The 15044-nt window shown below is 44.8% G+C and overlaps 1 protein-coding gene across 19 annotated transcripts in view; it reads left to right on the top strand.

Annotated features, from left to right (window-relative positions):
• The window catches only part of LOC110498877 (liprin-beta-2), a 118297-nt gene that overhangs the window by 60737 nt on the left and 42516 nt on the right, over window positions 1-15044 (top strand). For 12 of the 19 annotated variants that reach the window (XM_090211505.1, XM_090211549.1, XM_090211518.1 and 9 more), the window contains exons 3-4: window positions 10566-10657; window positions 11783-11891. In XM_090211505.1, coding sequence (XP_090067631.1) covers window positions 10566-10657; window positions 11783-11891 — 201 coding nt within the window. Of the gene's footprint in view, window positions 1-10565; window positions 10658-11362; window positions 11526-11777; window positions 11892-12208; window positions 12472-15044 lie in introns of those variants that run through there. The other 7 variants (XM_090211548.1, XM_090211546.1, XM_090211542.1 and 4 more) reach the window with 5 other exon arrangements.

The following is a 15044-nucleotide window of genomic DNA, read 5'->3' as shown; positions in this document are numbered from 1 at the left end:
CAGCACAAGTCTCTCCACAGCACAAGTCTCTCCACAGCACTAGTCACTCCACAGCACTAGTCACTCCAAAACACTCGTTTCTCCACAGCACTAGTCTCTCCACAGCATAGCACTAGTTTCTCCACAGCACTAGTCTCTCTACAGCACTGTTCTCTCTACAGCACTAGTCTCTCTACAGCACTAGTCTCTCCACAGCACTAGTCTCTCTACAGCACTAGTCCCTTTACAGCACTAGTCTCTCCACAACACTAGTCTCTCTACAGCACTAGTCTCTCTACAGCACTAGTCTCTCCACAGCACTAGTCTCTCCACAACAATAGTCTCTCTACAGCACTGTTCTCTCTACAGCACTAGTCTCTCCACAGCACTAGTCTCTCTACAGCACAGCACTTGTCTCTCCACAGCACTCATCTCTCTTCAGCACTAGTCTCTCCAGAGCACTAGTTTCTCCACAGCACTAGTTTCTCCACAGCACTAGTCTCTCTAAAGTACAAGTCTCTCTACAGCACTAGTCTCTCCACAGCACTAGTCACTCCACTGCACAGCACTAGTCTCTCCACAGCACTAGTCTCTCTACAGCACTAGTCACTCCACAGCATTAGTCTCTCCACAGCACTTATCTCTCAACAGCACTAGTCTCTCCACATCACATTACTAGTCAATCCAAAGCACTAGTCTCTCTACAGCACTAGTCACTCCACAGCATTAGTCTCTCCACAGCACTTATCTCTCAACAGCACTAGTCTCTCCACAGCACATTACTAGTCAATCCACAACACTAGTCACTCCACAGCACTAGTCACTCCACAGCACTAGTCTCTCTACAGCACTACTCACTCCACAGCACTAGTCTCTCTACAGCACTAGTCTCTACACAGCATAGCACTTGTCACTCCACAGCACTACTCACTCCACAGCACTAGTCTCTCCACAGCACAAGTCTCTCCATAGCACTAGTCTCTCCACAGCACTAGTCACTCCACAGCACTAGTCTCTCTATAGCACTGGTCTCTCCACAGCACTAGTCACTCCAAAACACTCGTTTCTCCACAGCACTAGTCTCTCCACAGCATAGCACTAGTTTCTCCACAGCACTAGTCTCTCTACAGCACTAGTCTCTCCACAGCACTAGTCTCTCTACAGCACTAGTCTCTCCACAGCACTAGTCTCTCTACAGCACTAGTCCCTTTACAGCACTAGTCACTCCACAGCATTAGTCTCTCTACAGCACTACTCACTCCACAGCACTAGTCTCTCTACAGCACATTACTAGTCAATCCACAGCACTAGTCTCTCTACAGCACTAGTCTCTCCACAGCATAGCACTTGACGCTCCACAACACTAGTCACTCCACAGCACTAGTCACTCCACAGCATTAGTCTCTCTACAGCACTACTCACTCCACAGCACTAGTCTCTCTACAGCACTAGTCTTTACACAGCATAGCACTTGTCAGTCCACAGCACTACTCACTCCACAGCACTAGTCTCTCCACAGCACTAGTCACTCTACAGCACTAGTCACTCCACAGCATTAGTCTCTCCACAGCACTTATCTCTCAACAGCACTAGTCTCTCCACAGCACATTACTAGTCAATCCACAGCACTAGTCTCTCTACAGCACTAGTCTCTCCACAGCATAGCACTTGACACTCCACAACACTAGTCACTCCACAGCACTAGTCACTCCACAGCACTAGTCTCTCCACAGCACTAGTCACTCCACAGCACTTATCTCTCTATAGCACTAGTCTCTCCACAGCACTAGTCACTCCAAAACACTCGTTTCTCCACAGCACTAGTCTCTCCACAGCATAGCACTAGTTTCTCCACAGCACTAGTCTCTCTACAGCACTAGTCTCTCCACAGCACTAGTTTCTCCACAGCACTAGTCTCTCCACAGCACTAGTCTCTCTACAGCACTAGTCTCTCCACAGCACTAGTCTCTCAACAGCACTAGTCTCTCCACAGCATATTACTAGTCAATCCACAGCACTAGTCTCTCTACAGCACTAGTCTCTCCACAGCATAGCACTTGACACTCCACAACACTAGTCACTCCACAGCACTAGTCACTCCACAGCACTAGTCTCTCAACAGTACTACTCACTCCACAGCACTAGTCTTTCTACAGCACTAGTCTCTACACAGCATAGCACTTGTCACTCCACAGCACTACTCACTCCACAGCACTAGTCTCTCCACAGCACAAGTCTCTCCACAGCACTAGTCTCTCCACAGCACTAGTCACTCCACAGCACTAGTCTCTCTATAGCACTAGTCTCTCCACAGCACTAGTCACTCCAAAACACTCGTTTCTCCACAGCACTAGTCTCTCCACAGCACTAGTCTCTCCACAACAATAGTCTCTCTACAGCACTGTTCTCTCTACAGCACTAGTCTCTCCACAGCACTAGTTTCTCCACAGCACTAGTTTCTCCACAGCACTAGTCTCTCTAAAGTACAAGTCTCTCTACAGCACTAGTCTCTCCACAGCACTAGTCACTCCACTGCACAGCACTAGTCTCTCCACAGCACTAGTCTCTCTACAGCACTAGTCACTCCACAGCATTAGTCTCTCCACAGCACTTATCTCTCAACAGCACTAGTCTCTCCACATCACATTACTAGTCAATCCAAAGCACTAGTCTCTCTACAGCACTAGTCACTCCACAGCATTAGTCTCTCCACAGCACTTATCTCTCAACAGCACTAGTCTCTCCACAGCACATTACTAGTCAATCCACAGCACTAGTCTCTCTACAGCACTAGTCTCTACACAGCATAGCACTTTTCACTCCACAGCACTACTCACTCCACAGCACTAGTCTCTCCACAGCACAAGTCTCTCCACAGCACTAGTCTCTCCACAGCACTAGTCACTCCACAGCACTAGTCTCTCTATAGCACTAGTCTCTCCACAGCACTAGTCACTCCAAAACACTCGTTTCTCCACAGCACTAGTCTCTCCACAGCATAGCACTAGTTTCTCCACAGCACTAGTCTCTCTACAGCACTAGTCTCTCCACAGCACTAGTTTCTCCACAGCACTAGTCTCTCCAACGCACTAGTCTCTCCACAGCACTAGTCACTCTACAGCACTCGTCTCTCCACAGCACTAGTCTCTCTACAGCACTCGTCTCTCCACAGCACTAGTCTCTCCACAGCACTAGTCTCTCCACAACACTAGTCACTCCACAGCACTAGTTTCTCCACAGCACTAGTCACCCCACAGCACTAGTCTCTCCACAGCACTTGTCTCTCTAAAGTACAAGTCTCTCTACAGCACTAGTCTCTCTACAGCACAGCACTAGTCTCTCCACAGCACTAGTCTCTCCACAGCACTAGTCACTCTACAGCACAGCACTAGTCTCTCCACAGCACTATTCTCTCCACAGCACTAGTCACTCCACAGCACTAGTCTCTCTACAGCACTAGTCTCTCTACAGCTCTAGTCTCTCCACAGCTCTAGTCTCTCCACAGCACTAGTCTCTCCACAGCACTAGTCTCTCCACAGCACTAGTCACTCTACAGCACTAGTCTCTCCACAGCACTAGTCTCTCCACAGCACTAGTCTCTCCACAGCACTAGTCACTCCACAGCACTAGTCTCTCTACAGCACTAGTCTCTCTACAGCACTAGTCTCTCTACAGCACTAGTCTCTCCACAGCACTTATCTCTCAACAGCACTAGTCTCTCCACAGCACATTACTAGTCAATCCACAGCACTAGTCTCTCTACAGCACTTGTCTCTCCACAGCATAGCACTTGACACTCCACAACACTAGTCACTCCACAGCACTAGTCTCTCTACAGCACTAGTCTCTACACAGCATAGCACTTGTCACTCCACAGCACTACTCACTCCACAGCACTAGTCTCTCTACAGCACTAGTCTCTCCACAGCACTAGTCTCTCCACAGCACTAGTCACTCCACAGCACTAGTCTCTCTATAGCACTAGTCTCTCCACAGCACTAGTCACTCCACAGCACTAGTTTCTCCACAGCACTAGTCTCTCCACAGCATAGCACTAGTTTCTCCACAGCACTAGTCTCTCTACAGCACTAGTCTCTCCACAGCACTAGTTTCTCCACAGCACTAGTTTCTCCACAGCACTAGTCTCTCCACAGCACTAGTCACTCTACAGCACTCGTCGGGGAAAAAAGTAAGGAACTTGTATGTCGACCCTGTATTAAAGAACATAAATGGTTAAAGAAAAGTGTGATAAATAAAAACATATACCAATTTAATTTAAGGACCAAAAAACTGACAGCTGTGCCATATAAATTGCAAAATAGTTGGTTAGAGATTTTGATGTACCCATTCTATGGCACGTGGTTTATGAATTGATACACAAAACAACGCCGGATGCAAAACTTCACATTTTTCCATTTAAATTACTATACAAAATTCTTGCAACTAATAGAATGTTATACACTGCTCCAAAAAATAAAGGGAACACTAAAATAACACATCCTAGATCTGAATAATGAAACATTCTTATTAAATACTTTTTTCTTTACATAGTTGAATGTGCTGACAACAAAATCACACAAAAATTATCAATGGAAATCAAATTGGACCCATGGAGGTCTGGATTTGGAGTTACACTCAAAATTAAAGTGGAAAACCACACTACAGGCTGATCCAACTTTGATGTAATGTCCTTAAAACAAGTCAAAATGAGGCTCAGTAGTGTGTGTGGCCTCCACGTGCCTGTATGACCTCCCTACCAAATCTGGGCATGCTCCTGATGAGGTGGCGGATGGTCTCCTGAGGGATCTCCTCCCAGACCTGGACTAAAGCATCCGCCAACTCCTGGACAGTCTGTGGTGCAACGTGGCGTTGGTGGATGGAGCGAGACATGATGTCCCAGATGTGCTCAATTGGATTCAGGTCTGGGGAACGTGCGGGCCAGTCCATAGCATCAATGCCTTCCTCTTGCAGCAACTGCTAACACACTCCAGCCACATGAGGTCTAGCATTGTCTTGCATTAGGAGGAACCCAGGGCAAACCGCACCAGCATATGATCTCACAAGGGGTCTGAGGATCTCATCTCTGTACCTAATGGCAGTCAGGCTACCTCTGGCGAGCTCATGGAGGGCTGTGCGGCCCCCGAAAGAAATGCCATCCCACACCATGACTGACCCACCGCCAAACCGGTCATGCTGGAGGATGTTGCAGGCAGCAGAATGTTCTCCACGGTGTCTCCAGACTCTGTCACGTCTGTCACATGTGCTCAGTGTGAACCTGCTTTCATCTGTGAAGAGCGCCAGTGGCGAATTTGCCAATCTTGGTGTTCTCTGGCAAATACCAAACGTCCTGCACGGGGTTGGGCTGTAAGCACAACCCCCACCTGTGGACGTCGGGCCCTCATACCACCCTCATATAGTCTGTTTCTGACCATTTGAGCAGACACATGCACATTTGTGGCCTACTGGAGGTCATTTTGCTGGGCCCTGGCAGTGCTCCTCCTGCTCCTCCTGCTCCTCCACGTCTCCTGATGTACTGGCCTGTCTCCTGGTTTCGCCTCCATGCTCTGGACACTACGCTGACAGACACAGCAAACCTTCTTGCCACAGCTCGCATTGATGTGCCATCCTGGATGAGCTGCACTACCTGAGCCACTTGTGTGGGTTGTAGACTCCGTCTCATGCTACCACTAGAGTGAAAGCACCGCCAGCATTCAAAAGTGACCAAAACATCAGCCAGGAAGCATAGGAACTGAGAAGTGGTCTGTGGTCACCACCTGCAGAACCACTCCTTTATTGGGGGTGTCTTGCTAATTGCCTATAATTTCCACCTTTTGTCTATTCCATTTGCACAACAGCATGTGAAATTTATTGGCAATCAGTGTTGCTTCCTAAGTGGATAGTTTGATTTCACAGAAGTGTGATTGACTTGGAGTTACATTGTGTTGTTTAAGTGTTCCCTTTATTTTTTTGAGCAGTGTACAGTAAATATGGGGGATACTGTAAAGGCAGATTTCCTCCTCATCTGAAGAGGTGTAAGGATCGGACCAAGATGCGGCGTGGTAAGTGTTCATGACGAATTTAATTTAAAAAACACAACACAATGAGACACAAAACAAAAAATGTGAACATTAACCAAACCGAAACAGTACCGTGTGGCGACAAACACACACACGGAAACAAACACCCACAAACCAACAGTGAAACCCAGGCTACCTAAGTATGATTCTCAATCAGAGACAACTAACGACACCTGCCTCTGATTGAGAACCATACTAGTCCGAAACAGAAATAAATAAAGACAAAACAAAGGAAATAAAGGTCAGAACGTGACAGATACAATCCTCCCAGCTCTGCAGATTCTGCTGTGAGGAGGCAGAGTCATTAGATCATTTATTTTGGTATTGTTCATATGTAGCTCGTTTTTGGTCACAGGTCCAGGAATGGCTGAAGAATTGCAACATTTGCCTAGAACTAATGCTACAGATAGCAGTACTGGGTGATTTGAAAAGCAATAGTCAATCAATCAATAATATAATAATTATTTTAGCAAAAATGTTTATTTTTAATTTACAATCTGTAGAAGCTATGAGAATAGATAGGTTCAAGTCGTTTGTGAAGCATCACAGCACAGTTGAAAAATATATGGCAAATAGAAATCCAAAATGGATGATGTTGAGCGATAGATGGGAGAGGTTGAATGGAGCTGAAGGGACAAATAGCAAGATAAAACATGTAGAACATACGGGGTCTGTAAAATGTATATAGGTTCAGAACTTTTGTGAAATAGCACAGTTACAAATAGAAATCAAACTGGATGGATATCAGAAATAGAGGAAGGACTAAAAACAAACAATATTAAGATGTATAAATTGAAGGTAAAAGCCAAAGTTTTTATTAGTTTACTCCAATTGGGGGATCGGCGGTAGGGTTTGCAGGGAATAATAATAAAGGTATATTCTTTAAAAAAAGTATGTATGTCTATATAGGTATGTGTATGTATATATGTGTATATATATGCATGTGTGTATGGATATATATATTTACCCAAAAATATATGGGGGATTGGAAATGATGCAGACAATTACATTGATGGAACCAATATTCTTTCCGCAATATTAAGCTGATCCACCCCTTTAAATTTTTTTTATTTTTTAAATCATGACTGGTTGCATCACTGCCTGCAACTGCTCGGCCTCAGACAGCAAGGCCCTACAGAGGTTAGTGCGAACGAACCAGTACATCACTGGGGCCAAGCTTCCTGACATCCAGGACCTCTATACCAGGCGGTGTCAGAGGAAGGCCTTAAAAATTGTCAAAGACTCCAGCTACCCTAGTCATAGACTGTTCACTCTGCTACTGCACGGCAAGCGATACCGGAGCGCCAAGTCTAGGTCCATGAGGCTTCTAAACAGCTTCTACCCCCAAACCATAAGACTCCTGAACATCTAGTCAAATGGCTACCAGACCATTTGCTTTGCCCCCTCCCCTCCACACCACTGCCACTCTCTGTTGTCATTAATGCATAGTCACTTTAATTAACTCTACCGACATGTACATACTACCTCAACTAACCGGTGTCCCTGCACATTGACTCTGTACTGGCACCCCCCTGTATATGTTGTTATTTTTTACTACTGTTCTTTAATTACTTGTTACTTTTATCTCTTATTCTTATCCGTATTTTTTGAAACTGCACTGTCGGTTAGGGGCTCGTAAGTAAGCATTTCACTGTATTGTTGTATTCGGCGCATGTGATTTATTCAATCCGATTTGATCACGGTCTCTGGGTATACAGTAAGTGTATAATGCTGCCATGAAATCGCCATTGAGGAAGACTTAAGAAGGTGTGTTTTGTTTAGTAGACATACCAGGGTTTGAAATTCAATTTCAAGGTAGAACATGTTATTGCAGTCCTGCTATGACTGTCAACAGTAGAGTTAATTTAGTGGCTTGTACAAGTCTGCTTATTGTTGTTGGGAGTTGTTGGGTAGTGGAATGGAGCTAGGGCAGGTCAAGAGGTGGAACCACTGTAGCCAAAGTGGGCAGCATGCAGCCATAGTAAACCACTCCTAACAATATTTTATATAAAGAGAGGAGTACTACCTACAATAACACTGTCGGGGCTGGTCACCATAAAGCTAAAGTGCAACAGAAACATTCAAGGCCGTTTAGAGTAGGCGGTAACCCTGTTGCTTACTATACTGTACAGTCGTCATGCATTCTTAGAAAGGGAGATAATATTTCAGTCATTTTGGTTTTGGCTCTTACTCTTTCTGTCTACAGTATTCCTTTAAGAGGCATCAAACAGCCACTGGCTGATGGGAAAATAGAGGGGATAAGGGAAATTCGAATGTAGCTTTGCCTGAGAAAGATGCCTCTATAGTTCCCATAGCAAATGGTTTGAGCTCTCTGTCCATGTGTGTACAGGACACTACAGCTCTAGGTGCCCTGTTAAAGAGAGCTGTATTCATTCATTCACACCGTAGCAAAACACTCACAGCGTTTCTTATTGGAATAGTTTAGGCAGTCCCTGTTTCAGTCCCATTTCGTCCGTTTGATGCCTAGTGAACACGGCCCTGTTCTCTGTAGCCTGTGTAACATCTCTTAACAGGAAGGGAAATGGTCATTTGTCTGTGTGACAGAGAACAGGGCTGGCTCACCTCTGCCTTGGCTTGTGTTTACAGTCAGTGTAATGACTCTAATCACTGCTAGAAATCTCCATATGGACTCTGGCAGGATTCAGGAAGTGCTCTAACCAATCACTTTCATCTTCTGGACATCTAACAGCACAGCAGGAACCTTTGGTGCATTGTTTAACTTAACCATGTTCAACATCAATGGGGTACCTAGAAGGGAAAAGTAAGTATTAAGTTAAGACTTGATGAAATATGACACTGACATGCACTCACCTCACGCCTCTCCTCTCAACACCCGGTTCTCAGGGGAAATGGAAAGAGAGCCTGTGACTCAACTTCCTATTTTAGTTGTTAACAAGGCGACACTCCATCTTAACTCCTCCTCCACATTACCTGGACTGGTTGAACAGTGCAGAAGAGAACCTCCCCCGACAGGTTATTTTCTCTACAGGACCAGAAAGAAAGAAACGCCACTCTTTTACGCCTGTTCAGTAGGTTACTACCTCATAGAAGGGCAGGACACACTACATTGTGTTTTCAGAGAGTTCAAGCAGTAATGGACAGTGAGTGGGTATGGACATGCATTACCTCCTAGAAAGTCAGCGAAACTTCTTTCTGAGTGGACTGCCCTTTCAAATTACTTCAGAGAAACAGGTCTTTGTATGTGTGCTGCCAGTACAGTCTGAGGCAGTGGCCCCCAGGACCAGGCAGCGCTATTAAAGACAGGATTATCTGAAGCCGTACAGGGAGACAAAACCCCACAAAACCCCCGCAAGCTCAGAGAGGCTGACAAGTCACAGTATGTATTTTCTCCTGCTGTGACAGACCCTTATGAGAAGTCCCCAAGACGATCACATGGGGCATTCATACAGCTCCACGTCTTAAGTCAAGACCATGTTGTTAAGTCATCTCTGGAGGAGATCACCCAACCTCAACCCAATTGAGATGGTTTGGGATGAGTTGGACCACAGAGTGTAGTAAAAGCAGCCAACAAGTGCTCAGCATATGTGGGAACTCCTTTAAAACTGTTGGAAAAGCATTCCAGGTGACTAACTCATGAAGCTGGTTGAGAGAATGCCAAGAGTGCAAAGCTGTCATCAAATATATTTTGATTTGTTGAACACTTCTTTGGTTACTACATGATTCCATATGTGTTATTTCATAGTTTTGATGTCTTCACTATTATTCTACAATGTAGAAAATAGTAAAATTAAAGAGAAACCCTTGAATAAGTAGGCGTCCAAACTTTTGACTGGTACTGTATGTCTACTACTATAGCACCAGCTACTTCATATTAGAAACCATGTTCCAGCCGGCAGTTGTCTGGACTTTGGCTGCAGCCTGTAATACTGTATCTGACATGGAATGAAGCTCAGACAACAGTGCAGTGCAGTAGAAAAAGTGTGTTCCCATACCAGGAGTCAAACCTGGGCCGCCTAGGTGTAAACAAAGAATCCTAACCGCTAGACCAGGGATCCCAACTGGTGGCCTGCGGGCCGAATTTGGCATGCGGGTAATTTTATTTATTCTAAGAGAACAAAAAATATATATTTTTATTTTATTTTTATTGTTGGACATAAAAGACTGTAAAAACACCAGCAACCCCGCTCAAAGTAATTTAAATTGATTACATTTATTCCGAAGTATTCCCATGCATAATAGATGTATGTGATCGTATACAAGTGTAGTCTACAAATGATTTGTAAATATGTTTTGGCACCGTGACCATCCGCTAAAGAAAAAATCGTCCTGTTGTTGAATCTAGTTGATGATCCCTGTGCTAGACCATATGGAAAGATATTACAAAACCACAAGACTTGTCTTATTTCTTCTCTTTTATGCAGTCAGTGCAGGTGAATCGTTGATTGGTTAAGTTGTTTAGCCTGTTCAGTAAGTCTTCCTTCCCCTCCGCCCATTCTTGACTCCTCTTTTGTCTGCGTGTTTTTGCAGGTTAACCTTCGCTCCCCGGTGAACAATGAGAGCTATCAGGAGCGTCTGGTTCGCCTAGAGGGGGACAAAGAGTTTCTGGTTCTCCAGGTAAGGTGCTCCTGCCCTGCCGTGTCTCTTGCAGGATCAGAGTTTTGCATTTAGAGAGCAAGGAGGGGGGGGGGGGGGGGGGGGGGCTAGAGAGAATACTTGACCCCTTTTGTATTGTTTACTTCACTTTTGTTTATTATCTATTTCGCTTGCTCTAGCATTGTAAGCAAATGTGTCCCATGCTAATAAAGCCAATTGAATTGAATGAGAGAGAGAGAGAGAGAGAGAAGCCTTGCTGTTAAATGAAGAGAGAAGTATATCACAGAAATGTGAGACTGTCCAGGGCAGGCAGTGGGGCTAGAGGCTGTTGTGTGTAGCACAGGAGCTCGGTCACACAGTACACCCCTAGTTTCCTGTTTTTCCCAAACAAACGTGTCTGGACAATGCCTCTGTCTTTGGTTGTACTGTGATTTGTCATGATGCTCCATGCTTTTTTACATTTGTGTAATTGGTAGCTTCTACATCTGTAATCGAGGCTAGACATATTTTCTCTCTTCCTACAGTAGTACCTCCTCGGGCTCTGTCATGTCTTGTCTGCCTCAACATGTGCTGCTCATAACTATCTTTATCTCAGCCTTGTGCCAAAGTACTGTAGCCCTTTCTTTTGCACATGCCAGCACATTCCTCAAGCCCCTCTGACAAATGCTGCTGATTGGCCAAGGGGCCTGTGCCGGTTGACTGATAAAATGATTGGCTGCTACCTCCCCCAAGGTGCTTAAGCTTTACTGCTTTACTGCTTCGCTTTCCTTTTTACCTGCTTCCCTGTGGGCTGGCCAGAGTGGGCTGGCCAGAGTGGGCTGGCCAGAGTTGTGGGCTGACCAGGGTTGTGGGCTGGCCAGAGTTGTTGGCTGACCCACCAAGACAAAGAAAGAGGTAAAGTTTACTCAGCTCAGTTTTTGTAATTCAGTGAACCATGTCAAGTCAAGGGCAGGTTAGGTTATCTTTCATGATATTTCACATTGGCTGTTGACATAGAGTTCTACTCCGGCTGAGGAATGAAGTGAAACTACCTGTGTGTTGTCAGAGGAATTAGTACTATTAGCATACAGGTCGTTCCGGAGCAGGCGAGAGGAGCTATTTGTCAATGTGAGTGACTGAGTAAGGTGTCCTGTCTGTGGGTTGTAGGTAAGCGTGCTCACAGACCAGGTGGAGGCCCAAGGAGAGAAGATCCGAGACCTGGAGAGCTCTCTGGAGGAGCACCACCACAAACTCAACTCCACTGAGGAAATGCTACAGCAGGTCAGAGAGAGACACTACCACTACTTTACCTGTGCTCAGCGTATTAGCATGGAGAGCTAAATATTGATGTTGTCAACCTCTACTTGTTTCCTAGATAAACATAGTCTTGTTTTAGTCTTAGATTAATTAAGTTGACTGTATTTTGTAAATGTGTGATTTATAGCACGTTTAAAGATTACAATGTGCTGTAGCTTAGTGACAAATGGAACCAACAACCTGTCTCCTTTCGTGGGCAGTAGGTGTGTGGTAAATTAGTAACAAGAGGTGTGGTTTCATGCATGACATTCTTACTAACATAAGATACTGACGCTTCCTGTGAGTGACTCACCTCGATTGCACAAAGTTTGTCACTCAGCAGATGGAGGGATAGCTTTCAAAGTTCACTATCTTTCGATCTTACAAGCTGACTGACGCCATGGCATTATAAGAGCAGAGATATTTAAGATAGTGGCCTCCACTAATAGCAGACTGCATAATCTTACATTTTGAGAAGACTTTCTGTAGCTGTGTGTTCCAGGACAGGCTGCTAAGCATGCTTTGGATCAAAAGTGGAGCGGTCTTGTCTCTGCCTTATACACCAGTAGGTATGAAGAAGGCAAAGTAAGTCAGTCAGTGCACCATGTTTGTTGTGGAAATGTAGGGAGGGAGACAGAGTGAGAGTTTTACAGTTTGTACTCTGGCTTTAAGAGATGGGAGTGAGGGGGTGTGAGAGCGAGGATCCCTTGAGCTACATTTGCTTACACCTCTTCTCAGGCTGTTACGTGCATTCCAAACACTGGAACGCAAAGTTACCCAATTTAAGGATCAAAAAGCCCTCTGTCTTGTTTGATTTTGTCTCATCCAGCCATTTAGTTCACCATAAATATCAGTAATAAAAAAAGATTAAACTTTAAAGTGAATTAATTTTTTATCATTTTTATTGGCCTCAAATGCCAAGCAGATTGTGTTGCTTTGATTTTGTTGCCTTTGTACATAGGCACAGGTCTAGGGGGAAACCTTTCTTCCACCTGAGAAATACCATTTCCTGTTATTACATTATCTCACAAGGTCATGCAGAAAACAAATGCTTAATGTAGTTGTATAGGAGAGACCAAAGCCACTGGTGTCTACTGTCTACAGTGCTCTGTGGTGTGACTGTTAATTGTCAGCTGGACCCTAGTGTTAGACAATGTCTGGTTAAAAACACAGGTCTATTTTCACATTGTTTGGCCACATTGGAGTTTTGATGATATCTGTTTGAACAATGAGCATGATTACATGCACAGTAATAATTCGATATTAAACTGAATATGACAGTAAGCAGATTATTAGTCTGTTTATCTAAATCAGCATAAGGTCAAAATCGAAGTAAGCATACACTGATTAAACACCTGGTTTTCTGATCAACCTTTCAAATTATTAGGACAGGTAAACACCTTCATCATCGTTCCAGCAGTGTATTTGATCTACGCATGTGCTAGCACCAGCCGAGCGAGCCTCCCTCTTTAGCACGAGTGAAGTGAGTTTGGAACAACTGTATGTATGCGTCTTGGATGTCGTTTTCACACACAAACTTTATATGAATCCAGTATGCTTCCCAAAAATAACATGGTCGCTGTGGAAGAATGTTTGTTTTGATTGGTGATTTTCTGCATTTATCAGAGTGATATTAGGAAGCCTGATTTCAGATGTGTTCATCTGATTGTCCACAATAATCACATTATTGTGTGCATGCAACCATACTCATTGTGTGTGGTGTGATTAGGCCTGGTAAATGTATAGATGGATCTTTATCACTGCTGTTCTGAACCTGGAATGGAGAATCTCAAGAGAATGCTTCTCAGTATCTGCTGCCAGTTCCAGTAGAAGCTAATGGATGAGTGTGTTGGGCAGATTCTTTCACCAATAGACTCATCAGACCTATACTTACTCAGAGCCACATGCCCCTGAGAGATGCCAGTGAGAGATGCCAGTGAGAGATGCCAGTGAGAGATGCCAGTGAGGGATGCCAGTATCAAACAGTGTCTTCTTTCTATGTGTCTCAATCACAGACAGACACACACACCACACACACCTCTCCGTATAAGTATATAAGCACCCATTCATAAAACAGTTTGTGTCATCGCTGTTGGGCACATGTGGGATCACCACTAATTTCCTTCTGCTTGGTTTACTGAATCAGCACCGTACTGTTCTCCATTCTTACCTAGGATGAATACCACCCATAGATATACATGACATTGTGTTCTATTTCATTTCTATGTTTCCCCTTGCCAGAATGTCATAGTGACTACATCCTCATTTGGAGAGAGGAATTATTCACCCAAGACTGTGCACATGGCTCCACACCGACCATAACAACAAACACACACACACAAAGAAGGATTGTTTGCTGTTAGGGCCAGTCAAGTCCATGTTTGATAGCTTGACCTACCATACAGCCAGAGCCAGCCTCCTTCCTTCTCCCTGTGTCTTGCTTGACCAAGCAGGGGAATGTACAGTTAGTGGTGCCTTACCCTGGCCCAGTGGTAACCCATATATGTTTGAGCTGTTTAGCCAACTTCTATGGCTGTTATTATGTCAAACAAACTGTATGTTCTTGGTTATAAGGCACAAACATATCTGAGACCAGGCTAGTGGCACCTTGGGTCTGCTGAGAGTTCTGACAGGCGGGCACACCTCTGGCTGTGGCCCAGGGAAAGGAGGAGGTTCTGTTTCAGAGGGACTTGGCCCCCGGTCTCTCATTGGCCTGATCAGTCTGTCTGACTCTGAAAGCCTGAGGGGCATGTTAACCTAGTCAGGCTAGTCAGCCACAGTGCTCATTCTGGGAGCCTATAGCAGTACAACAGAGTCCAAGCCTAGATAAACGGATAGTTCTAGTTCCTACATTGGGTAAACAGATAGTTCTGTTTCACTTGCTTTGTAAACATCAGTTTCCCATGCCAATAAAGCCCATTGAATTTAATTGAATAGTTGGGTATCAGTAGGCCACAGCCCGCATGTGTTTCAGTACATCATTAGTTCAAAAGAAGGATTTCAACAGGCTTAGTTAGCTGCAGAATCAGCTGATAGGCCTTCACAGAAAATTATGTACAATTTCTTCTAAATGCTCGGCTGATCCTGCTCGAAGTAATGTCGGTGTTGGGTTGGGTCACAGGGTGCCATAACTTATTT

This window comes from Oncorhynchus mykiss, chromosome 2, assembly GCF_057628025.1.
Source record: "Oncorhynchus mykiss isolate SJ-2025 chromosome 2, ASM5762802v1, whole genome shotgun sequence".
NCBI lineage: Eukaryota > Metazoa > Chordata > Actinopteri > Salmoniformes > Salmonidae > Oncorhynchus > Oncorhynchus mykiss.
The sequence above is the reverse complement of the archived record's forward strand: the minus strand, read 5'-3'. Positions and strand labels throughout refer to the sequence as shown.